This window comes from Aspergillus brasiliensis, assembly GCF_001889945.1.
Source record: "Aspergillus brasiliensis CBS 101740 unplaced genomic scaffold ASPBRscaffold_2, whole genome shotgun sequence".
Taxonomy (NCBI): Eukaryota; Fungi; Ascomycota; class Eurotiomycetes; order Eurotiales; family Aspergillaceae; genus Aspergillus; species Aspergillus brasiliensis.
In genome coordinates, this window is record NW_027137443.1 from 3,468,955 (window position 1) to 3,491,353 (window position 22,399).

The following is a 22,399-nucleotide window of genomic DNA, read 5'->3' on the forward strand; positions in this document are numbered from 1 at the left end:
GCATCACAACTAGGCCTGATCTGGCAAGCGGCACTAACCCCTTTTTGCGCGAGCAATTGCATCGCCGGCCTTGAGATTAATCTTCAGCTTCGACCTCCCCGCGGACTCTCCACTCCACTTGGGTCGGCTCCAGCTCCGGAGTAATATGCTGTTCCTACAGAACAATGGACTTTGTACGTCACCTCCCCGTGCTGTCCTCTTACCACCATCCCTCAAGCTCCCTCAGCTAATTCCTCCAGTGGTCTCGTCTCATCGGGGGCTCCCGCTCGCTGTCTACTAAAGGCTTCCGGGCGTCCACTCCCACAGAGCGATTGGCGTCCTTCAAACGGACATGCAATACCCTTCAGGTGGGTTTGCTCCTCCTCCCCTTCTGACCTACCCCTCGGGATCTTCCCCGCTCATCCAATCTAGCAAATATGGCGTTCGAACAACTCCTCCTCCGGCGAGCAATCCGCGACCGTCCACGCGCGTAATTGCATTGATCGCCTCATCTCCGTGCTGAGCGACGAATCCCGCGGCCCAGCTCCGCATCCCTGCCTCGCATATGCCTCCTCCTCGCAGATCTTTGTCACAGTCACCAAGCTTGCCTTGTCGTCTTACGACGATGGCATGCTCCGATCCGCGACCGTCTTCTTCAACACCCTAATCGATTCGGAGGTCGATGGTATCGTCGACAATCGTCTCTTTGCCCGCGCCCTGGTGGATCTAGTGCGACGTGCGGATAAACACTCGGAAGACGTTGAGGGACGACTCGTCGAGCTACTGTTCGGCGTGGCTAACAATATTCGTCTTCAGCCGAATATCCTTCCTGCGTGGTTCGCCCCGCGGTCTGATGAGCAGGATCGCGAACAGGGCAATAGTAATAACACTGGGGCTGAGTTTGCGGGTGCAATGAGGAAGGATGACTTTCCGTTGTTTTATCTGCTCGTGGAGTACGTGCATCATCCTGGAAGAGCAGGTGATTTTGCTCGTACGGGGCTGCTTTACCTGATCGAGACGGCTTCCAGGTCGAAGAACCTTGAGAGGTGGTTGATTGAGAGTGACCTTGCTACGCTTATGGCTACTGGGTTAGGCGCGCTGTATAGTCAGCTAGGCAAGTAAGTATTGTCAAAATGATTCGTGGTGGGGATGAGGACTGGTGGCTGATATCTGTTGCAAGCTTGACCTTCCCGGAGAATACGGACGAGAATATTCCGCATATCATCGCGCTGTCAGATCACGCGCAGCAAGATACTGCTCTTCCGCCACTGCTAGGCATGTCGATGGACTCTTTCATGTCGTATCTGTTGTTTTGGCAGGATACTATCGATCATTGCAAGTCAGCGGAGGTCAACGGCTCTCTGTTGGATCATTTCCAAATTCTTTTCCTGGAACAACTCTTGTAAGTTTAGCGGCATGGTTGCCGAAATGCTGCTTGCTCACAGTATGCCTGCAGATACCCGTCTTTACTTGAGTCTTCCGATGTGCAAGGGGGCTCAACGGCCGCTGTTCTTACCTATTTGTATCGCATCCTCGAGTCGGTACACCAAGAGGACTTGGTTCACCGGATTCTTCATTTCCTTCTTGCCTCTCCATCTGACTCGGAGCCTGCGACAGTCGGAAAGAACGTAGGTATGTCTGCCAGCCGACGCAAGTCGCTGGATGTTCTGGCCGCTTTTTCCGAAGAAGCTGCGAGGCCCTCGCCGTCGCTTTTCAACTTGAGAGATCTTGCTCTTCTTGGACTCCAGTCGACGAATAGACAAACCGTCTTGGCAACATTGCGGGTAATGAGCACCGTCCTGCAGCGGCACCACACCTTTGCACGGTCGTTGATCCGCACCGTTCCCGGCCAACATGCTAAACAACGGACTGTCGGGGCGTTGAACGTCGAGCTGGAGCAACTTATGAACATGGCCACGTCAACCGTTGATGATCCTACGTTGAATGAATCTTATGACAACTACCTGAAGGACGGAATGGCAATCCTCGAGGCCCGGCTGTGCATCCCTCCGGCGGAGGACTACCCGGAAGAGAGCCTGCCGCTCGAGCTGCGACACGACGACCCCATTGTGCGTGAGCTGCTCAATTGCCTGGAAAATTTCTTTACGAACAGTGTCATCGTGAACTTGGCGTTGACGGAGGTTCTCGGAAGCATCGCCTCATCGCACCTCATTGCTCTTGATGGCTGGCTTCTCGTGGACCCTTCCAAATACATCTACAGCACATCAACGAACGAATCTTCTGACCAGACGCCCTCGACAAGCCTTATCAAACAGATCCAGCTGGCCTACGAAGAGCCCTCCTGGTCCCAATCCGACACTCCAGCCCTCACTTCAGTACTACAGAAGCTCGTGCAGCAAATCCAGAAATGGCGCAAGGAGGTGCCAGACTTTGATATTCTCGTCGCTGCGCGTCGCGATCTCCTGCATCAAGACGACGAACCCGCCAAAGCATCCGGGCGTTCTCAGCACAACTCCGCGCCTCCCACCCGCTCCTCCTCTCGACACCCAACAACCAACCTCGACTCAGACTATGGATCCCCTCGCGGCCGGTCAAGTCGACCCCTCGAATTCTCCAGCACCGCTACCTCCTCCCCCAGTCGCGACACACTTAGTTCTCCTACCCGCGATCTCCCCTTCCGACCACCTCGCGACGTCTCCACGACACGCAAGTCCGCCGCCGAAGAACTCCGCCAGCGTCTGGAGCAGCCGTTCCCCGTGGATGATGCGCCTCGTGAGGCCAACGCCGACACTGCGCCCGAGCAAGCAACGGACGAAGCAAACGACGACGCAGGCGACTCCGCGGTCGTCGACGAAGAACCCCGCACCGCGACTCTGGGACATGTCCTGACCAACGTAGTCATTCTGTACGAGTTCTTGTTAGAAACGTCCGCTGTCGTGCAGGCGCGGGGAACGTTGTTCGGGGAGGCGGGATATCCGGGGATAGATGGTCCTGTAGATACTGCTACGGCCGAGGCATAGTCAACTATTGTATGTATTGATAGGAGTGTTTTAGTAAATTCGTGGGCGGGACCTGCGATCATCTTTGACTGGCTGGCTGATTGTATGGATGGAAATATATGCATTATGGTATTTGCTCGTATTACTCATTACTGGTGACTATAGCGTGTCTGGATGGAGTAGTTCTACGATATAGTTCAATTTACACGATGCGTAGTAGCTACTACCTAGCAATATCGCTGCCTGAGGGATTCGTCGGACAGTACAAAGACTGAGTTAGTACTACTATCTAGTTGTCTTACTGACATAGTGCTTACTACAGTAACTCATATGAGCAAGAACAGACATTCCTCCCTTTTAGATACTAGTAGCACTCTATGCCACTACTAGTATTACCATGAAGTGGTAGCCGTCGTCGCAGCAGCCCGTTTCACTACCTACCACTCTCTAGTGATAATATATACCTACGGGCCCGAGGGTGTTGCATGACAAGGGTAATACAAAGATATGAACATCTATAATCGAGGACGACTTTTGTACAACTCTTACTTCAACATACTTTACAGACAGTTATATTAAAGCTATGAGAAGGTTGTAAATGATTAGTACCTTGATTGTAAACTCACATTAGTGAGACTGAACAATATATACACTATACTAGCACACACCTCAACAAAACATTCCCGGGTTAACCAGCCTACCATCATTACTAATATTACTGAGTTTTTACTCGTCCCATTTTTTTACTATGTAGCAAAGATGACTGAATGGGCGACGAAGTCATATTATACCTCAATTTCCATGGACAGGACCTGAAACAGATAGACACAGTGGGCGGAGTGTCATGTGACTTTATGGCTGTTTAGCTTGTAGTGTATATTCCCGAAGTACCAGTAAGGAAACTACTTAGGTAGTTATGCCTGGAACTGTTCTGTAGTGATGCATGGGTTGTCTCTTAAAGAAGAATCATATTGTTACTTTGCAGTTTACTTGTGCTACATTTATAAGTCTGATTCGAGGGTATTTACTTCACCGCTCATATCTACGCGTCGTCTCGTTACGCGCAGTTCATACATTCGGTACAAGTGTACTAATCAGGTAGTATAGGTGTACACGCAAGTTAAATCCATGCGAGACAGGTAAGTCGCTCTCCCCTTCCGTTGCCTTCCCGAGACTCCCTTCTGGTCATTATCGATACACACATACAATACAGACAACTGCTTGTCACTCCCGTAATGAAAAGCAAGCGAGCAAGCAAGGAGCTTGGGAAGGAATTCCCCAATGGGATAATAGACGATGGAAAATCGAGAAAATAAGCAAATAATATTCACATCACGCGATGCAAGCCCAACCATCCATCCAACCAACCTGATCATGCCCCCGTTACCACGAACGCCATATATAGAGATAGAGAGAGAGAGAGAAATGGTGGTAGTAGTAGCAAGAGTATGATAGTAAGTCAAGTCAAGTCAAGTCAAGAATGCGCCCGCTCTTGTCCACCCAGTCTAAAAGATAATAAAAAAAAAGAATTGAGAAGATAGGACCATCGATAGCGATATCGAATCGAATCGAATGGCTGCCTATCGCGTAAGCAAATAAAGAGTTCCTTAAACCACATAATGCATGCCAGCTGACATTCAAGCCAGTTCGTTCCAAATAAACGCACGATAAGAGAAAAGAATCGTAGGTAGTGGGGGTCAATTAATCACTATCTTCTTTTGGACGACGTCCACCACGCTTTCGTTTCGGTTGTTGTTCATTCTGATCACTGTTGTCATCGTCGTGTTTCCGACTAGCCGGTTGATCAGGAACCTTGGCGATGATGTCAGCGAGGAAGTCGAGCACTTCGTCTTTCACAACGGCTTGTTTGAGATGCGAGGCGGTGACGCGTTTCGAGTTGCGGTCTTTGGCTTCGCGGGCGGCTTTGGTGACGAGGGAGATCATGAAGAGTTCGAGAGCTTTGGCTATAATTTAAGTCTACATTAGCATTGTTCTTCCTCAAACATTTCGCGATAATCAATTCGGCGATGAGGATGGCAACTTACACACTGCGATGGGAGTGACTTGAGCGACTTTACCGACATCTTCATCGGCTTGCATAATGCGCTTTATGCGCGCGACGGGAAACTTGGTCTTCACTTCCACATTGACGGGCGCAGGAGCGGGCTTCGGAGGCTCCTCTTCCTCGATTACTGCGGCGGGTTCCTCTTGTGGTAGCGGTTGAGGTGGGGGAGGAGGAGAAGGTACAAATTCCTCTTCGTCGACGGGGTCGACGTACTTGGAGACGGGCGGATGAGGCGCGACCTCGGCCGCTTGGGCGATACGCGACGAGCGACGAGCCATGTCCGGATCGGGAGGGAAATATGAAGATTGCTGGGGAACCCTGGTCTGCGGGACCGGGTGGTGAGGAAGCGATGGTGGTTGTGATGGAAGAGGAGGTAGGGGTGGTGGTGGTTGATACTGCGGGGTGAAGAAAGGTGAGGCGTCGTAGGAAGCGCGATGGGTGAAGGGATTCCCGAATTGGTAAATCGGGGAGTGGTGAGGATGTTGATAGTGGTTGTTGTGGTTGAGGTTGTGGTTGTTGAAGGTAGGTGAGAGGGGAACTGACTGGAAGGTGGAAAAATCAGGGGATCGTGGACGATAGGATTGGTCTTGGTCTGTCATTGCTGTGGGGATATAATATTTTTTTTCTTGTTTTTTTCTTTTTCTTTTTTTAATTTATAATATTTTTCTTTTTTGTATGAAGAGATCCAGGCGTTATGGCGATGCGCGTGCGCGCCTAGCAGGAAAACGGCCTAGTATGGAATAAATATGGGGAACGTCTTTTTCGTACCTTGGCCGCCAAAATTGAAGTGACAACAACAAATTGGGGAATGGAGGGATTTAAATCCACCAGGCTGATACCGTGGCCGGCATAACACACCACGAGGATACAGGATCTGGAGGAATTTCTGCCCAGAATCGACAATGTAGACAATGTTCAAATCCCACACTTTATTGTTGCGATGAAGCAATGATAATGATAGCTGTGAAACCGACTTGTTTGGGGATGTTTTTCTTGTTTGTGCCGATCGCGCGGCGCGGGTGGTCCGAGCTTCTTCAAACGAATGTGTAATTTTTGGAATGGGATTTGTTTGGCAGAGCGCAAAAGTGCGTGTGCGGAAGACGTGGCGTGGGTGGCCCCAGTATCCAGAGAGGAGTCGAAGAGGACCGGCGCCCTTTCTTCCGGGGGAGCAGCAGCAGCGGCCCTTTTAACCCTGGCCTGCCTGTTCCACTGCTCGCGCTAAAAATACAGTTCCTCAGGCTCCCCTCCGATTTTCCTTTTTCTTTTCCTTTTTTTTCCCTTTCCATTTTTCTTTTTCTGGGTCGGACGGAAACTGCTTGGACTCTTAACCAGGCGGTACCTTCCAGTCACTCATCTTTCCTTTTTCTACAACATCGTCAATTCCTTCTCTTTGATTAACCATCCTCGACCATCACGATGATTATGCCATCTTCCGCCTATTCGCTTCCTATTACTCGGCATCACCCATCATCTCCTTCTAATCCTATCAACTGACTGACTTCAGAATATGGCAACTTCCGCCATTTATGTCCATCACTCTGGTGACGCGCTGCTGCCTCATCGTGAGGCCGTGGATGAGTCTCACCTCTCTTGTTTCGGGGTGTCATCTCAGCTGCGAACGAACCACTCCTCTCGTCGCCACCCCGCCCGGAGGTACTGCTTAAATGGTTCGCTCCCTGATTGGCCCCCCTCTGCTTTTGGCTTTTACCGCGCGTGATTCCACCCGTCGAGTCTGCGTCAATGATGCAAAGCCACAGATCGTATACTGCTGCTATCTCCCCATGTATCATTTGCTCAGTCGGGGTGTTGGCGTCCCCCTGACCCTGTAGACGGTAGCTCTCTAATGCGGGAGCTAGTAAGGCTGTCTTTGATAGTCATGTCATCATTCGTCTTGTGTTCCTGTTCCATGTCTTTGTTCCTTTCCCCTTTCATCATATTATGATCATTCTCCCTGGTTGATATACACCCCCGCCACGACGCGTGATGATGATACACAGAGCTCCAGAGATTCGGGGGAGAAGGACGATTTGGCGCGCAGAGACCCATCAAAGGTATCGCCGCCGTCGGATCTCTCAGTACTATTGCTATACGACGGCAGTACCGCATCGGTGAGGGAGTAAATTAACTTGATCTAATCTGAAAGCGCGTCGCTGGTTTCCTGTGGGCGGTACTTTGCATCCATTTGATTTGCCCGTCCGAGATGAGAGGCAGATCTGCTCCCTCTCCCTGACAACTACCCAGTAGATAGGTAATTTAGAGATAGAGCTAGCGGAGAATGTATTCTTTGCCAGAGTTGGTCTAGCGCTGACCCTTCCGTAATCCAGCCTGTGATCTGGAATCCTATCCTACAAAGTAGTCGCGGAGGAACTCGTCTGCCTTGAGTTCGTGGCGCGCAGCAGGGATGGGCGATGGATGACAACCAGGGGTCCAGTCGCCGCAGTTGGCGGTGTCGCTGTGCCGCCTTGAATAGTATCCCTATGACCGGTCCAAAACTTAATTGTTTAGTGGACTGCAAATGACAAAGTCTCATCTGAAACCGCACGTTCTGGACGTTGGTGAGGCTGGACCTGTAGTTAGTCTGGTCAGCAAGTGTCCCGTAGAGAGGAGCCCATTCACATCCCCATTCCTTCCAAGCGCCAGCAGCATCAGCCAACAAACCCAGCGTAACGGGACTGGTAACCAAGCGATAGAACAGAACATCGATGTCACCTTCCAGCCTGGATACAACACCGAACGCAGGCGCTGGAGAAGCCGAGCAGAAGGGCGGGGCGATGCGCCGGAAATGCTCGGACAGGCGGTTCTTCCGCTCCGGCCCGCCTCCGGCCTCCAAATTTGGTCAAACAGGCACAGATTGTCCATCGCGACATTCACCCCGATTGTCGATTCACGGACTTGCATTTCCGAGCGACGCCAGCAGGAATGGCTGCCACCTCCTATTGATGGCGAATTAGATCGCGGCATTTGTCTTTGCCAGTGTGGCCCCATACTATTCCCTATTCTGCACGTTGACACCTTTCTTCTGGACTTATCTTTCCTTCTGGACTAGCCTCGTCATCCCCGATGGCTGTCGCAGATCAGCCTTCGGGCTTGATGGACATTGCCAGGTAGGTCATATTCCAGCTTTGCGCTCTTCTGTCTTACATGTCTCTGGCTCGGGAACTGATCCGCCTTCCATTACAACCAGCTCTCTCACCCAAGATGAGATCCCGTTCAAGCTGCGATGCGCCATGTGCAATAAGCTTGCCGTGAACGCCTTCCGCTTACCATGCTGCGACCAAGCGATCTGCGAACACTGTATGCCTCTGTTGACGGCTCCGTGTTATACTTTCGTTCCATTCTAACGAAGCTTCCGATAGGCCAGGCTTCCCTCCCAGAGACTTGCCCCGTATGCGCTCATACTCCCATCTCGCCCGATCTATGCAAGCCGAACAAAGCGCTCCGCACCACCTTGAAGGCCTTTCTGCGTACCGAGGAGAAGAAGCGTGAGAAGGAGCGGCAGTCAACAACCCCTGCGACGCCCGCAACCACCAATGGTGCAACAACCGCGGATGGCACTCCTGCTCAACTGGAGACGCCTGCGGTGTCGAGTGCCCCCGAAGTCTTAGCCCCCGCAGTCTCAGCACCTACCGAAACGGTCGATGCTCCGCCAGCAGAGACTGCACCCCCTACGGACGCCGGAGATCTGAATGCACAGAGCGCCTTAGGTGCCACCGACGAAGTACCTGCTGAAGCTCGGGCTCAAGTATGACATCCAACTTTAATTGGCTGGATCTAGGCTGACATGATATCCGCGCAGGATGACCAGTCTGCAAGTGTCCCTCCTGACCCGCAGAACGATGCTGGCGATGTCGAACACGACGGATCTGGCGAAGACAATGGAGCCGATGAAGCCAAGACCGATCAAGCCAACGATGACGAAGCGGCCCAAGGTCCCGGAGCGGGAACCATGTTCCCCAATGGCATGGGCTTCGGCATGGGTGCCGGGATGTTCCCTAACATGGCTTGGAACAACAACGGCGGTTTCAACCCCATGGCCCAATTCATGAACAATGGAATGTTCAACTTCCCCAACGCTATGGGTGAGTTTCCCCTCGTCATCTCCGCCCCGATGCGATTTTGGACTGATGAACTAACGTGCACGCTAGGAATGCCCGGTATGGCGATGGACCCAGTGGCCGCGAATCAGGGTATGTTTGGAGGCTACGGGATGAACATGAATGGCATGAACATGGGAATGAGTTTCGACGCGGGTCAGGGGATGTATGGGGGATGGGACGGCTCACAGAACAATATGTGGAATGGAGGCCAAGATAAATTCAATCCAAATGCTTTCGCAAATGGTATGGGTCCGCAGTTTGGGGGCCCCTCTGGATTTGGCGGTTATAATATGTCTCAACCCAACGGTGTTCATGCTCAAATGCAGCCGCAGCAGTTTCCTAGCCAAGATTATCCCAATGGCTCCTATGCCGGTCATGGCAGAGGCGCGTTCCGTGGCCGTGGCCGGGGAGGATTCGCCGGCGGTCGCGGTGGCTTTGGAGGGCATATGCAAGCCAATCATCCTGCTAATGCTAACTATCCAGACTTCCCAAACCATAATCCCCCTAGTGATGGTCAGGATGGCGTATCTGGGGACATGTCGGGGGAGCTCAGTACTGAAGCCAATAAGGAAGGAGCCGACGAGAATGCCCCAAGCGGCGACGTCAGTTCTGCTCAAGATGCTCCCGCAGGAGATGATGCTGCTCCTGCTGCTGCTGAAAACATGGGTGAGAACGGTGAATCCGACCCCATCAATAGAGACTCCACACAAGAACTTCCAGGTCAGGAAGACAATCAACTGCGTGGAATACCGACAATTGATAGTCTAGACCAAGTCCACGCTGCACAAAGCATGTCGGGTGGCTCTATGGGCATGTCTGGCCCGATGGGACACGGCTTTGGCAGAGGTGGCTATATGCGCGGTCCCTTCCCAGGCGCACGTCCAGGTGGCTTCAACGGTCCTCCGTTCATGACGGGCCCTAACATGTATCCTGAACCTCGTGGACAGGGTGTTGAAGGTGCACCAGCAGCTCCCCGAGCGATGCGTGAGGGTCTTCCCAACACCAGCATTCTCCGGCAACGGAATTTCCCTGGACGGTCCTCGGTGACGCCCATGAGGCTCGAAGCCTCACAAAGGTAAGAACAATGTACATGCAGTCCATTGCAAACCCGTCTAATATTAATATTCCCTTCGCAGTGTAACCCCTACCCCCGGACAAGAGGACCAGCGCCCACAGTCCGTCTCGAGATCCAAGTCGAGAGCTAGATCTGCGTCAAGATCAAGATCGCGATCTCCTCCATCTCGCTCCGATAGTCGTCGCCGGTATCGCGAACGTTCCCCGAGTGTCAATCGTGCTGCAGAGGAATCCGAGCGTAGGCGAGATCGGCCAAGGAGGCCTCGTCGAGAGGACAAGTACGAAGAGCCACTCACTGCAGAAGATGGCCATCGTGTCCGCTCCCCGTCTCTAGAATCCAGAAGGTCCACTCACCGTCGCGACAGAGAGCGGGATAGACGCAGCGGTCGTCGGTCGCATCGCTCGCATCGTCACCGTAGCTGGAGCCGCAGCCCGAGTCGCAACGGCGACGCCGCCGGACCCGATCATCTCTCTTCAAAGGCCGAAGAGAAAGAACCCAGAAACAAGGTCAGCGATGCGGTAGACCGCAGTTACCGGTCTGGTAAGGATCGCTCAAGCCGTCGCGACGAGGACCGTGAGAGAGACCGAGACCGCGACCGCGATAGAGACTCCCGCCGTCGGGAACGGAACCGGGATCGTGATCGCTATCGAGAGCGTGACAGAGATCGCGACCGCGACAGAGATCGGGAGAGAGATCGCGATCGAGACCGCCATCGAGAACGCGACAGGGAGCGTGACAGAGACCGCAAACGCTCTCGCCGCGACCGTTCTGAATCCCCCGTCAACAGCGAATACTCTTTCCGTCAGTCCCGCCGCGCGAGGCGGGACCGTGATGAGGACAAACCTTCTGCTGCAGCTGCTGCAGAGCCAGAGAAAGACCCTCATACTCTAGAGCGAGAGGCCAGGAATCGCGAGCGCATGCTGAAGGAGCAGCAACGTCGTGAGGCCATGCATGCTGACCGGGACGGTGGAAAGTCTTCGCGGAAGCGAGACAGTCGCGCCATGGCAGGCGGGCGTCGCTTCAGTTACAAGTACGAGGATGAAGAAAACGACGATGCTCGGGCTGCGCGCGTCGAGAAGGAGCGTGAAGCAGGTCGATGGAAGTAATCGCTCTCCTCGTACACCCTTCATATCTCTCTATTTCCACCACCGTCCACCTCCTACTTCCCCATCCCGACTACACCCCTATATTCAAAGCCCCTAACACCACTCACTCACCCCAAAATACTTCTACACAAGTATCCCTTTACTTCCTACCTCCTATCACCCAAAGAGCATAGAATCAGAGAAGCCCACGGATATCCTCCTAATCTAACAACAACAAGATGTCCTCTTTTCACTCAAGCGCTCCATCATATCCAACATTGCTTACATCATCATTGTCACAAATCTTCAATCAGAAGAAGAAGAAGAAGAAGAAGAAGAAGAAGAAGAAGAAGAAGAAGAAGAAAAGGCTTCCAAAATTGCATGGCGTGCATTCGTGATCGTGTCGTTGCGGGCGGATTTCATTACTATCTATACTTGAGAGAGTGTGTGCTTGCAGAGACTCAGACTGCAGCTGCAGCTGCAGCGATTTATGACAATGTAGATAAGATTCACATACTACTAGTAGTTGTCAGGTGAAGCCGTGGAGAATGTGATATACTACTTACTTGACCTATGACTCGTGTCCTTCAATGATCGTAACGATCGTTATGTGGTTGCTTGTCTTATCACTGGGGTGGAATCACTATCGAGTGGACAAAGTGTGGTGATCTATTTCTTGTCTACTTACTACTACAACCCGCCTGAGGAGAAAAGCTTCCATTCTATCCAATTTTCGCCCTCATCCCGAGTCTGATTGCCACCGCTGAATCGACAACACATAGAGATAATAAAGAGAGAGAGAAAGATAGAGAGAGACACTGGTATTCGTATTGACATTGAAATTTGCGATCATGCTGCAGGTCATCAAGAATATAACAACACACAACAATGACGGCTATGGACATAGAAGGGTGTAAAAAGAGGGGCAGGGCAAGGCTTTTCCGAGCGATAATAGGGTTGGTAGGGATGATAATAATGGTAGGACAAGACAAGACAAGATAGACGACTAAGGAAATTCAATACAGTACATTAAAGGGATCCAAAGCTCTGGAGACACAAAAAAGGAGGCTAGCCCAGCTTAGCCTTGAGGGATTCGATCTCTGCAGTTAGGCTCTGCATCTGCTGCGCTTGGGAGGCGATCGTCTTCGTCTGCTCGGCGATCAGATCCTTGATCGCTCCGATCTCTCGCTGCACAGCATCCGCGGCGACGGCAGCACCGGTGGAGATGTCAGATGGTGCGGCAACAGGGGTGATAACGGGAGAAGACTGCATGGCTGTCAGTTGGGGAAGGCCTTTTTGCTCGATATCATAGGGTTGCTCACCTTAGCAGGGCTGGCTGCCTGGGATTTGACCTCCTCTTCCTTCTGGTGCCAAGGGCTGGTCTTGATGGAAGGAGATGAGGCTTCGGGAGAGCGAGCAGGACGCTCGACGGGCTTCTGCACCTCCTCGAAGCTCGAATCCTCCTCCACGGTCTCGGCCTCTTCATCGTCGGCAAACTTGGAGACCATGGCGGCCATCGAGGCACCCTGCTCCTTCATGGACGGGGCGGGCTTGGCCACCGGGGTCGGCTCGGGGGTGGGTTCGGGGGCCTTCTTCACGGGGCTAGGCTCAGCGGCCTTGGGTGCCGGCGCCGCCTCGGGTTCAGAGGCACCCATGGTGGAAGTGGGGGCGTCCTGCACTCCGGTGACCTCCTTCAGACCCTCACCCTCGTAAAGGTTGGCCATGGAAATCTTAGGCGGGATAGCCTCCTTGCCTGCAAGCCACTCAGAGGGGCCCATAGCAGGCTTAAGACCAGTTGTAGGGGGGTAGATATCGTCTTGGAAGGTCTCCGCACGGCGGGGCACGATGAAAGAAATAGGCTCAATGTAGCTATCGTTAACGGTCTTGAAGGCACGAGCGACTTCGTTGTCGTGAGTGTTGACTCCACGCTTGGGCATGAACGCGATGCCGCGCTGGGGATCAGCAGACTTATATTCGGCAAGGTATTCAAACTTGTCGTTCTCGAGCTCGAAGTAGCGGATGTTACCGTCACTAGAGATTGTCAGCCACGGCCATTACTTTCGGGTGTCTCCGTAGACCTACCCTCTTCCTGCAAGGTACAGACACTGTGTGCCCTCATCCCAGAAAGGCATGCATACACCGGAGATAGAATCAAGGGTCTTGAATCCATTGATGGGCTCCCGGGGAGCGCGGATATCCCACAGAGCCAGCTGACGGTCACTCATCTTCGAGAAACCGGTGGTTGCGATCCTGTCGTGCTCACCAAGCCAGACTGCACGACTGTTCTTGGCACCAGAGTGTCCTTGTGTCTCATGCGCGGGGCGTTCCTGACGCACATCCCAGATGCGCAGCTTCTTGTCTCGCGACGTCGTGACCAAGAGGGAGCCGTTTGCGCTCCAGGACTGTGACTGCACAATATCGCCCAGGTTCAGGGTCAGCTTCGGAGCACCCGCTTCGATATCCCAGATCTTGACGGTGTAATCGCCGGAGGCCGTAGCCAGGATGTTTTCAGCGGCGGGGTTGAAAAGAACGTGACCAATCTTTCTGTGAGGGTATCAGAATGTGTTCGCCCAGCACGACTGTCAAAGTGTATAACAGTTGACTCACTTCGGGTGACCGGAAAGCTTGCCAACGGGTGCGATGTCCTGGATCTCATCGGGGTCAAGATCAGGGCGAAGGGTGAAGTTGTCCGGCACACGCCACAGGAAAACCTATTATGCGATCAATCAGTACTGAACACAGGACCTGCAGTGCTATGCAACTGCAATGAGATCATACCTTGCCATCATCAGAGCCAGATGCAATCAGGTCATCGTTGAAAGGGTTCCTAGTTATGTTGGCCGTGTGCTACGATCAGGGTGTTCACAACAGCCACTGCTCACCAGTCGGTATCGAGGACCACGGCAGTGTGACCGCGGAAAAGAGGTATCCTCTCAGGCAGCTTCCCGCGCTCCTCGAGAGGGATAACAGCGAAGGCACCTCCACCACCAGCTTCCCAGTTTACGGAGAGGTATTTGGGGTTGGCCTAGTTGTAGCGTCAGACGGATCTGGCAGGTGGTAAATTAGGGGCGGCGGCAACAATGGACGAACCTTGACGAGGTTGGTATCCCAGGCGTTCTTGGAAACACGAAGATTATCATAGCATTGCTCCTGCGACGAATGTGAGATGATGTCGAGCCTGTGAGGGTTCAAGGGGCTCGCAGCGCACCTTTCTCGTCGGCCGTCCGAAGACGTGTCCTACTACCTGTCAGATTGCGGGCAGCCTGTGGGGAGGGGGAGATCGAGCTCACGGTATTTCGAGGAACGCACGAATCGACCAGACATGGTGCTGGCAGTTGAGAGAGACACAGGGGGGGGATAAATGGCACAAAAACAAATAACAATGAAAGAAACGGAGGCAATTGAGAGAGATAAAAGGGTCTCAATGACCTTAGATTGGGGGGAGACGGGGAAAGCTTGTCGGTCTGAAAGCAGCCGCCGTTACGGAGCCAGTCAGGGAGAGCGAAGTGGAAGTGGGAAGTGGGCACACCCGCGTGCGGGCCAGAGATGAACAAGTGTGGCTCAGCAGGAGAAGGAGTGGACGATAAGAGACACTGGGAGAGATGGAGTACTAGAGTGGACAATGAAGATGCTGTAAGAACAATCCTCCAATATCTGTAGACTGATCTCGTCTATCCCAGTGATGCTCAATTCGAAATCAACCAAGAAGAGTTTCGTCGCAAACCAAGCAAACCAAGAAACGGTATTGTGGTATTCATGACCAGCATTACGCCTAGCCCGATGGGGCAATAGCGCACCCCGCCGGGCCGGGCTGAGTCAGCCAAGTTTGTTTACCGCCCGCCGTCACTCCAGAAACGCCCACCAAAGCTGGCCGGCAATCGATCCATCCTGATAAACTCACCTGCGCTGCCTCGACCTGCACCAAAACGACCCGCTGACGGCCCGACTTGCGATGCAGTCCTGCCCCTAACAGGTCGCAGATTGACTCTGATTTGACTGTCTTTGCTTTTGTATTCTACTAACACGCGCTTTTTTCTTCCATTGCACTTCCCTGAGCCCACATATTCTCGAGTTGTCAGGGGTCAAGTTGACCCGCTCGTGGAAGCCATGGAGAACGACCATATGGTAGATCCCATTGATCGCACTTGACGGAGCATGAGTGCTGATATAAAGTGCCAGATGCAGTCCAGACCGTCCGCCCGTTCACGAATTCCCACTGGTCTAAAAGAGATGAACCCAGCCTCGACAAATGCCCGCTCCGGTCTTGTGCAACCCGGTACCATTGCGGGAGCCGTAGCCAGCAAGACATCGAGCCTGTCGCGTATGTGTCAGGATCTGTGGAAACGGAACTGCGGACAGAAGCTGACAGTCACAGAACCATCACGTCCCAGAAGTACCACGCAAGCATCCGAGGTTGGCAGAGCCGGAGCCGGAGCAGCATCGTCGCGCGTCAACAGCACCACAAGAGTCCACACTCGCGCTAATTCGCACTCATCCTCCACCTTGACCAGATCAGCCACCACATCCACAAGAACGAAAGGAACAATTTCCGGGGTTCCCGGTGCTCGACCACACACCAGCATGTCTCGCTCACACTCCGTCGCCAGCTCCCGAAGACCGAACGGCCACGGCATCCCACGCCCCGCGACATCGTTGGATACGCATGATGAGGAGGACTCCGCCGCTACTGTTCTAGGAAAACGAAAGGGTAGGCCAGCCCCTTGCTTTGCTCGTTCTTCTGCTGCAAATTTTCGTGCCCCATGCCATACGTCAAGCAATCGTGCTTTGCGGAAGTGGCCCAATATCAGTCCTGAGACTTTATTGTGCGCTTCCCTCAAAGAGTTGGACCTGGAACCCTCCCACATTGACACATTGGATTTTGCCCCTTTGCCTTCGCAAGCACTGGTTGGATCACTACCTTCCATGATCACGACCGTGACTACCCCAGTCAAGCCTGCGTCGCATAAGTTGTTGTCCCCCAAAAAGCACTCCGCGAGGAAGAAGCCACCCCCTTTGCCGCAATTTCTTACCAAGGATTCAGCGATCGAGACATTTAACTCTTCTACAGGTGCCGAGTGGGACCAAGAAAGCCGTGAAAAGACAATGGAAGACCTCATGAAGACTTTTGTCACCAAGATGAGCCAAGCCGGGCAGGAAAGTACTGGCATGAAGGAAGCACTTGACTTGTATAAGTCTAGGGGTAAGTAGAACGTGGACAAGCACGACCGAACATCATTGAAGCTGAGAATTTATCACAGTCAGCGAGCTGGAGGCTTCCCGAAAGGAGATCACCGACATGAACCTCACACTGCGCGTTGAGATGGAATCACTCAAGGCCCGACTAGGAGCATCGGAGGATGCGCTGAAAGATGCGCAGAGAGAGCATGAGATGGAGATCGACGAGATAAGCTCGCGTCAGCGCAGGGAATTGGAGTCTGCCCGGTTCGATGGTAGAAGGGAGCTGGAGTCATTGGCCTCGCAACATCAAGAGGAGATCCGAGAACTGAAGCGACGGTTCGAGCATGAGATGGAAGACGAAAGAGCTGCTCGCCTTCGGGAGATCGGCCAGCTGACCTCACAGACTGCCATTGACACGCAAAAGTCGAATATGGAGCTTCTCAGCAAAGAACGAGAAATCACCACGCTTCGCGACGACATGCAAGCTCTGCGGGCGGAACTTGAACGTGAGCGCAAGAGCAACCGGGATCTTCGCCAGAACCTGGACACAGCCAGTACTAACAGCGTGACTTTGGAGTCTTCTGTTCGCGCGCTCAAGGCAAGAATTGAGTTCCTCGAATCCGGACGGGAGGAGCAATCGCAGGCCTTTGAGCGCTTGAACCAGCAGATGATGGATGCGTTAGCCGAGACCAACGCAACGAAGGACAAGCTGAGGAAGGAAGAGACCCTAAGGAGGAAACTTCACAATCAGGTGCAAGAACTCAAAGGAAACATTCGCGTGTTTTGTCGAGTTCGCCCATCGCTCCCCTCTGACCCTCCCACTGGCTCGGCTCAGATTCAGTACCCCGACGAGACAGAGGACAGCAAGGAGATTGCTGTTCTAGGCCCAGAAGAGAAGAGCAGTCTCGGTGCAATCACAAGAAAGAACAGCAACTTTTCATTTGATCGTGTTTTCGGACCGTCAACGCAGAATGCGGAAGTCTTCGATGAGATCAGCCAACTTGTCCAAAGCGCCCTGGACGGATACAACGTGTGCATTTTCTGCTACGGCCAAACTGGTAGTGGAAAGACGTACACGATGTCTTCGCTCGACGGCATGATTCCTCGCGCAGTGCACCAGATCTATGAGACAGCCACAGGCCTGGAAGAGAAGGGCTGGCGGTACACTATGGAGGGCAACTTCGTTGAAGTGTACAACGAGAACCTGAACGACCTTCTGGGCAACCCTGAAGAGTTGGACAAGAAGAAGCTGGAGATCCGCCACGATATGCAGAGAGGCAAGACGATCATCACGGATGTCACCACTGTCCGGTTGGAGTCTCCTGAGATGGTCGAGACAATCCTAAAGCGGGCCGCCTCTAATCGCTCTGTGGCCGCTACCAAGGCCAACGAACGATCCTCCCGGTCTCACTCGGTTTTCATTCTCAAGCTGATTGGCGAGAATGACATTACCGGTGAACGCAGCGAAGGCACACTCAACTTGGTTGACTTGGCTGGTAGTGAGCGTCTAAGCCACAGCGGTGCGACTGGCGAACGCTTGAAAGAGACGCAAAACATCAACCGCAGCCTGAGCTGTCTGGGTGATGTTATCGCCGCCCTTGGACAGGGCAAAGAGGGCGGACACATTCCGTACAGGAACAGCAAGGTTCGTATCATCCGAATTTAACCATTCAGCCGAGTGACTGACTTGTATGTAGCTTACATATCTCCTCCAATTCTCATTGGGAGGGAACTCCAAGACTCTCATGTTTGTCATGGTGAGCCCGCTGCAAGCGCATCTGGCGGAGACATTGACCAGTCTCAAATTTGCGACCAAGGTGCATAACACGCATATTGGGACGGCCAAGCGGCAAGCGCGTGTTCGTGATTCTTAATCTATGATACCTTTTGATTTTTCTGTTCTAGGTGGCCTTTATGATCCAGGCCTTGGCAGGGGTGTTTGGGAGTCCTTTTTCCTCTCTTGGGAGTGAGATATCAGCCTGTTTTGTCTTGTATACATGTGGATATTGTTGGCTTTAATTTATGCCGATTTTCTTTTGTCAGCAGCTTGAGTCCGATTCTGTCTGAATAGATGTGAATCGAGAGCGTACATACAATCCTCACATACTGTCGTTAACCACCTGTCTATGTGATCTCTATTACAGTGTGAATTTGAGCAGACCTCTTCTATTTCACGATGGTACTACTTTACCTAGTCCATACATGGGCACCCTGCAAAGCATCGGAAGCTTAAGCTTCTACAGCTTCGTCTTTGCATACTAGTAATGTCCATCAGCTACCACCTACCCAAAACCATCTGTGACAATAGTAAGAATTGAAGAGCTACTTCAAACATTTATGAAGGACAACATACTACATAATAAACACATCCATTGGAAACTACTAACTACTAGTCCAAACCCCCGTCTCCTCCCTCATATAGAGCAACCTCATCCCCCACCTCTCATAGTAGTCTCCGGCTACAAAGTCTACCGCTACAACCTCCTCAGCTGCGGATACCCCAAATGACTCTATAACCAACCGACTGGCACATCGATCTCGGCTCAAATGCATATCCTACCCTACAGTGTCTTTTGATCGTGGGCATACAGATCTCTGCGTACCATCGCGCATAAGGTGGGCGTGCTTGTTGCGCAGCAGGTTGTGGCCCGGGTGGGGGATATGGAGGATGTTGTCTCTATAGGGCTTGTTTCAGATAATCATATGAGGGGAGATTCATCTTATAGGATTACAATGAGTATGGGAGCAGCAAATCACGCTTACTATACACAAATGCGCAAGACGAAGTAGTCCCTCAACACAGCCCATATACCTGGCAATAGCAGAGCTCTTCATCTGGGCAGCTAGATTGCGCAATTAGTATCAAGCCATTCATATTGCCAGTAACAAGAACTGAACTTACTAGACAGACTCCTTGCCAAGGATGATATGCCACAGATACTCCATAACTCTCCCGCTATGAGCATCGTCGAGCGGCGTATCAATAATCCACTGTCGGATTCTGATATAATCTTCGCGTGGTCGCTGCAGCACCTGCTCTCGCGATACTGCAAACTGGGCACAACATGCAGCCGCAACCTTGTCTGGGATTTGGAGGGCATGTTTCTCACTCCCAGACGCAATATCAGTCCTATTTCGTGGCGGTGTGCTGGTGCCTTCGAAGATTTCTGTGAAGATATCACGTGTTACATGATGGTAGATAGCTTTGCACCCGGGATTCAAGTTACATCGTAGATTGGCGTAGCCATTCTTCTGGACGAAGTCCGATTGTAGGGCTTTCAGGGACCAGACGTTATCATGTAAAGGTGCATCGACATGCCAGGCTCGAAGAAAGCCCGAGCGATGCGAATGGATAAAGGCCATAGTGGAAGGGAGCCTATCATAGTGCTCTATAAGGTACGTTAGATAAGCCATGGACTCATGGCCCTTGTTAAGGGGTGTTGTGAGTTGTCGGTCATCATTTGCGACTTCGTGGGACGGGTTGACGATGTAGATAGCTCGTTGCCAGCTTCGCATGGTTAGTGAACAGTATATTTAGACTTATAGTTATTGTACTACACACTCTGGTAGTTCTTGCTCAATCCACTCTGTTCGTTCATTCTGAAGCTTTGCAACAACAATTACCTTGTCGGCTGTCCGGACTGGAGGAGATGATATCCTCTCTTGATTGACCTGATTGGAGCTCAACCAATCAAGTATATACTCCTGCGCGCGATACTGATCACATAGATCTTCGAGGTGGTTTTCCAGGAGTATTAAAGGGATGAGGCAGAATATACCAATGCATACTTGAAAGCGCGATGGCCTTCTCATGGTGAGTGGCAGGTAACAAGCGAAGACAAGGTATATCGACAGCAAGCTCTCGCACTCTCCCTGTGTGGGATTGCGCAGCGCCCAATGCCATCCATAATGTACCTCTGCCTATGAGTTAGGTGTCTTATTCGGTGTTGCTGCAAGCGTCACATACCCCGGGGGTCCGCGGCATAACTACATTGCAGTGGGTCTGGAATGCGCGGAAAAGGTATCCATGGTGCCGCTGGTGATACCGCAATAATAAAATGTACTTTGGAGATACTGGAATCCCTCGGGAACATTTTTCGTGCGTCGTCGATTTCAGTTTTGAAATGTAGTTGAACTCGAATAGCACGCTAGCTAGGTATTCAAAAGGGAAGTACTGATAACAATAACATAACTCCTTTGTGTACTAATTCTCCTCAAAAATTCGGCGTAAAGCCAGAGATCCTGGAGCAATTCTTTTGCTGTGTTTCGTTCTTGTGGATGCCACTTGAGCATCCTTTTCACGAATTCGATGAACAATCTCTTATCTTGGCCTTCGATCTTGCTAGGTGAACTTTGGAAGTTAAACTTCGTTGAGTCGATATTTGGACCGATAAATTCCCCTTTTCGATTGGTTAATGAGTAACCTTGATCAGATGCTTTTTACTGCTGTTGGCTTGTCTGATGGTGTGTAAAAGTGTGATGTTATTTTACCAGTATCTAGGAGCTTCTTTGGGGCCTGTCCCAGTAATGCCATGATGTATGCAAAGTGGTTCTGCTCATTATAACCACCAACACAGGGTGGTCAAGATCCTTGAAGCCTGCGTTGCCCTCGAGTACATCCCACAACTGAATATTGAATGTCAGTGAGACGTCACTGAACTGCCCTGGGAGAGGATTACGTACTATAATATTAAGGATCTATATATCGGCCCTGTATGCAAATCCAGCATCTAAAATGACTTCTGGTGCACGATAGATTTCTGCTTGTATGCACCCATCATTGGGTCTGTTACCACTAATAGAGAAATCAAGTCTGTGATCTGGGTAGTTCTAATAGACTTTTGAGTCAGGCCGTAGTTATTTCGTGATAAATAGATAGTACGACCGTCAGGGTAGGTCTTTCGCGGAAGTGGGGTTTTATATTCATTTTCAGCATCCTTTGCTAGAATCGAAGTCTCTTCAACTTTCACCATTATGTTATCGGGCTTCAGGTCTGATATTAAATTGCTAATACAGTTTCCGTATTTGACTTCAACCTGTGTATAATATGGCACTCAGTATGGAGATAATCAAGCCCATGGAGGATCATTCAAGCATGATCTTGAGTGCATCTGAGGGTATAGCTCCAATGAACCTTGTTCTATATAGCCAGAGGGGCTCTTGCAAAGGCTCAAATACCAACCCTTAACACTTTTTTAATCCATCATCAAACGAAAATGAATCGAGAAGGCGTCAAACAAAGAAATAGCCCTTATAATAGAAATTTTTGCCGGATATTAGTCTGATAGTATCCAGTTCAGACTGACCAGTATCGCCCTTTGTGTGGTGCAAGCTAGCATTGAGTTTCAGGGCGACGTATCTATAGCTTAACCAACGCCACCTAAACTAATCAGTGATGGCCGAGGGAAAAGAAGCCGATAGAACGACAGACTGTTTTAGATCACGAGCCAGCCATATAGTTGAATTAGTGCCATACCCAGGTTTGTCACAAGCTGATACCTATCGTTTAGAACTTCTCCTAGATGAGCCGGATAGAAGTTCACAGGGCTGTAGTATGGCGTCTTTTCCTCTTCGATGGGCTCCTCGATACCAAGCTGAGGTGCAACAGCTGGTGATAACGGCCATGGACGATGTCTTAAGGCCGCTAAGGGGTTTATAACTCTTCTAAAAAGGGTCGACATATGTCATGAGACTACGGAAACTGACGAGAGATGAAGAGTATCGTTGGAGAGAAGAGGGTTGTAAACTCGCAGTTGAACAACAGTCGGTCAGTTTGGCTGATGTAATCTGCCACTCCGCCAATCGTTCCACAGGGACATCCAAGGAAGTCTGGACTATCAAACACGCTTCCACTATTAGACTCAGGAAATCGGTGCCACTTGCCACTAACCATGGAGATGTACTCACTATCCAGTCAACTATATAGTCACGGAGTATTAGTCTCTCTAAGTACATCTACT

The 22,399-nt window shown here is 51.5% G+C and overlaps 8 protein-coding genes across 8 annotated transcripts; 4 read left to right on the plus strand and 4 right to left on the minus strand.

The window, feature by feature from the left end:
• The first annotated feature begins 99 nt into the window (after positions 1 to 99).
• Positions 100 to 3,198, plus strand: ASPBRDRAFT_39101 (uncharacterized protein). Its single transcript, XM_067624072.1, has 5 exons — positions 100 to 173; positions 240 to 347; positions 412 to 1,097; positions 1,160 to 1,381; positions 1,436 to 3,198. The coding sequence occupies exons 1-5, from the start codon at positions 165 to 167 to the stop codon at positions 2,958 to 2,960; spliced, it is 2,550 nt and encodes an 849-aa protein (XP_067483852.1). The 5' UTR covers positions 100 to 164; the 3' UTR covers positions 2,961 to 3,198.
• Positions 3,199 to 4,640: 1,442 nt separating this feature from the next.
• nctA (negative cofactor 2 transcription regulator complex subunit BUR6) lies at positions 4,641 to 5,603 on the minus strand (the record flags this gene model as incomplete). The annotated part of the gene is made up of 2 exons (XM_067617073.1): positions 4,641 to 4,903; positions 4,985 to 5,603. 2 exons carry the CDS (start codon positions 5,601 to 5,603, stop codon positions 4,641 to 4,643), a joined length of 882 nt encoding a protein of 293 aa, XP_067483853.1.
• Positions 5,604 to 8,064: 2,461 nt separating this feature from the next.
• ASPBRDRAFT_192729 (uncharacterized protein) lies at positions 8,065 to 11,282 on the plus strand (the record flags this gene model as incomplete). Its single annotated transcript, XM_067620514.1, has 6 exons — positions 8,065 to 8,108; positions 8,189 to 8,298; positions 8,361 to 8,746; positions 8,801 to 9,083; positions 9,150 to 10,176; positions 10,238 to 11,282. 6 exons carry the CDS (start codon positions 8,065 to 8,067, stop codon positions 11,280 to 11,282), a joined length of 2,895 nt encoding a protein of 964 aa, XP_067483854.1.
• A 353-nt stretch (positions 11,283 to 11,635) lies between these two features.
• ASPBRDRAFT_39105 (uncharacterized protein) lies at positions 11,636 to 12,319 on the plus strand. The gene is made up of 3 exons (XM_067624074.1): positions 11,636 to 11,780; positions 11,828 to 11,890; positions 11,950 to 12,319. The coding sequence occupies exons 1-3, from the start codon at positions 11,643 to 11,645 to the stop codon at positions 12,013 to 12,015; spliced, it is 267 nt and encodes an 88-aa protein (XP_067483855.1). The 5' UTR covers positions 11,636 to 11,642; the 3' UTR covers positions 12,016 to 12,319.
• ASPBRDRAFT_665186 (coronin) lies at positions 11,957 to 14,585 on the minus strand (the record flags this gene model as incomplete). Its single annotated transcript, XM_067628725.1, has 9 exons — positions 11,957 to 12,527; positions 12,584 to 13,292; positions 13,344 to 13,805; positions 13,869 to 13,972; positions 14,040 to 14,088; positions 14,144 to 14,286; positions 14,352 to 14,411; positions 14,470 to 14,498; positions 14,552 to 14,585. The coding sequence occupies 9 exons, from the start codon at positions 14,583 to 14,585 to the stop codon at positions 12,330 to 12,332; spliced, it is 1,788 nt and encodes a 595-aa protein (XP_067483856.1). The 3' UTR covers positions 11,957 to 12,329.
• Positions 14,586 to 15,113: 528 nt separating this feature from the next.
• On the plus strand, positions 15,114 to 16,607 carry ASPBRDRAFT_415272 (putative kinesin family protein (KlpA)). The gene has a single exon (XM_067624588.1). The coding sequence runs from the start codon at positions 15,417 to 15,419 to the stop codon at positions 16,467 to 16,469; it is 1,053 nt and encodes a 350-aa protein (XP_067483857.1). The 5' UTR covers positions 15,114 to 15,416; the 3' UTR covers positions 16,470 to 16,607.
• A 2,626-nt stretch (positions 16,608 to 19,233) lies between these two features.
• On the minus strand, positions 19,234 to 20,252 carry ASPBRDRAFT_27044 (DUF3431 domain-containing protein; the record flags this gene model as incomplete). The annotated part of the gene is made up of 3 exons (XM_067622324.1): positions 19,234 to 19,282; positions 19,342 to 19,947; positions 20,002 to 20,252. The coding sequence occupies 3 exons, from the start codon at positions 20,250 to 20,252 to the stop codon at positions 19,234 to 19,236; spliced, it is 906 nt and encodes a 301-aa protein (XP_067483858.1).
• A 1,167-nt stretch (positions 20,253 to 21,419) lies between these two features.
• ASPBRDRAFT_39107 (uncharacterized protein) lies at positions 21,420 to 22,145 on the minus strand (the record flags this gene model as incomplete). The annotated part of the gene is made up of 2 exons (XM_067624075.1): positions 21,871 to 22,145; positions 21,420 to 21,819 (listed from the first exon to the last, which is right to left on the minus strand). A coding segment is annotated over exon 1 (241 nt), but the record flags the coding sequence as incomplete, so codon positions are not given.
• Positions 22,146 to 22,399: the final 254 nt, after the last annotated feature.

Excerpts from the sequence above, each read along its gene's own strand:
- ASPBRDRAFT_39101 (XM_067624072.1), top strand. Across the intron at positions 1,098-1,159 it reads CTGTATAGTCAGCTAGGCAA|CTTGACCTTCCCGGAGAATA; the intron begins GTAAGTATTGTC and ends ATCTGTTGCAAG. Across the intron at positions 1,382-1,435 it reads CTTTTCCTGGAACAACTCTT|ATACCCGTCTTTACTTGAGT; the intron begins GTAAGTTTAGCG and ends GTATGCCTGCAG.
- ASPBRDRAFT_39105 (XM_067624074.1), top strand. The coding sequence starts at position 11,643 with ATGGCGTGCATTCGTGATCGTGTCGTTGCGGGCGGATTTCATTACTAT. Across the intron at positions 11,781-11,827 it reads TAGATAAGATTCACATACTA|TTGACCTATGACTCGTGTCC; the intron begins CTAGTAGTTGTC and ends TATACTACTTAC. Across the intron at positions 11,891-11,949 it reads TGTGGTTGCTTGTCTTATCA|TACTACAACCCGCCTGAGGA; the intron begins CTGGGGTGGAAT and ends TTGTCTACTTAC.
- ASPBRDRAFT_415272 (XM_067624588.1), top strand. The coding sequence starts at position 15,417 with ATGAGTGCTGATATAAAGTGCCAGATGCAGTCCAGACCGTCCGCCCGT.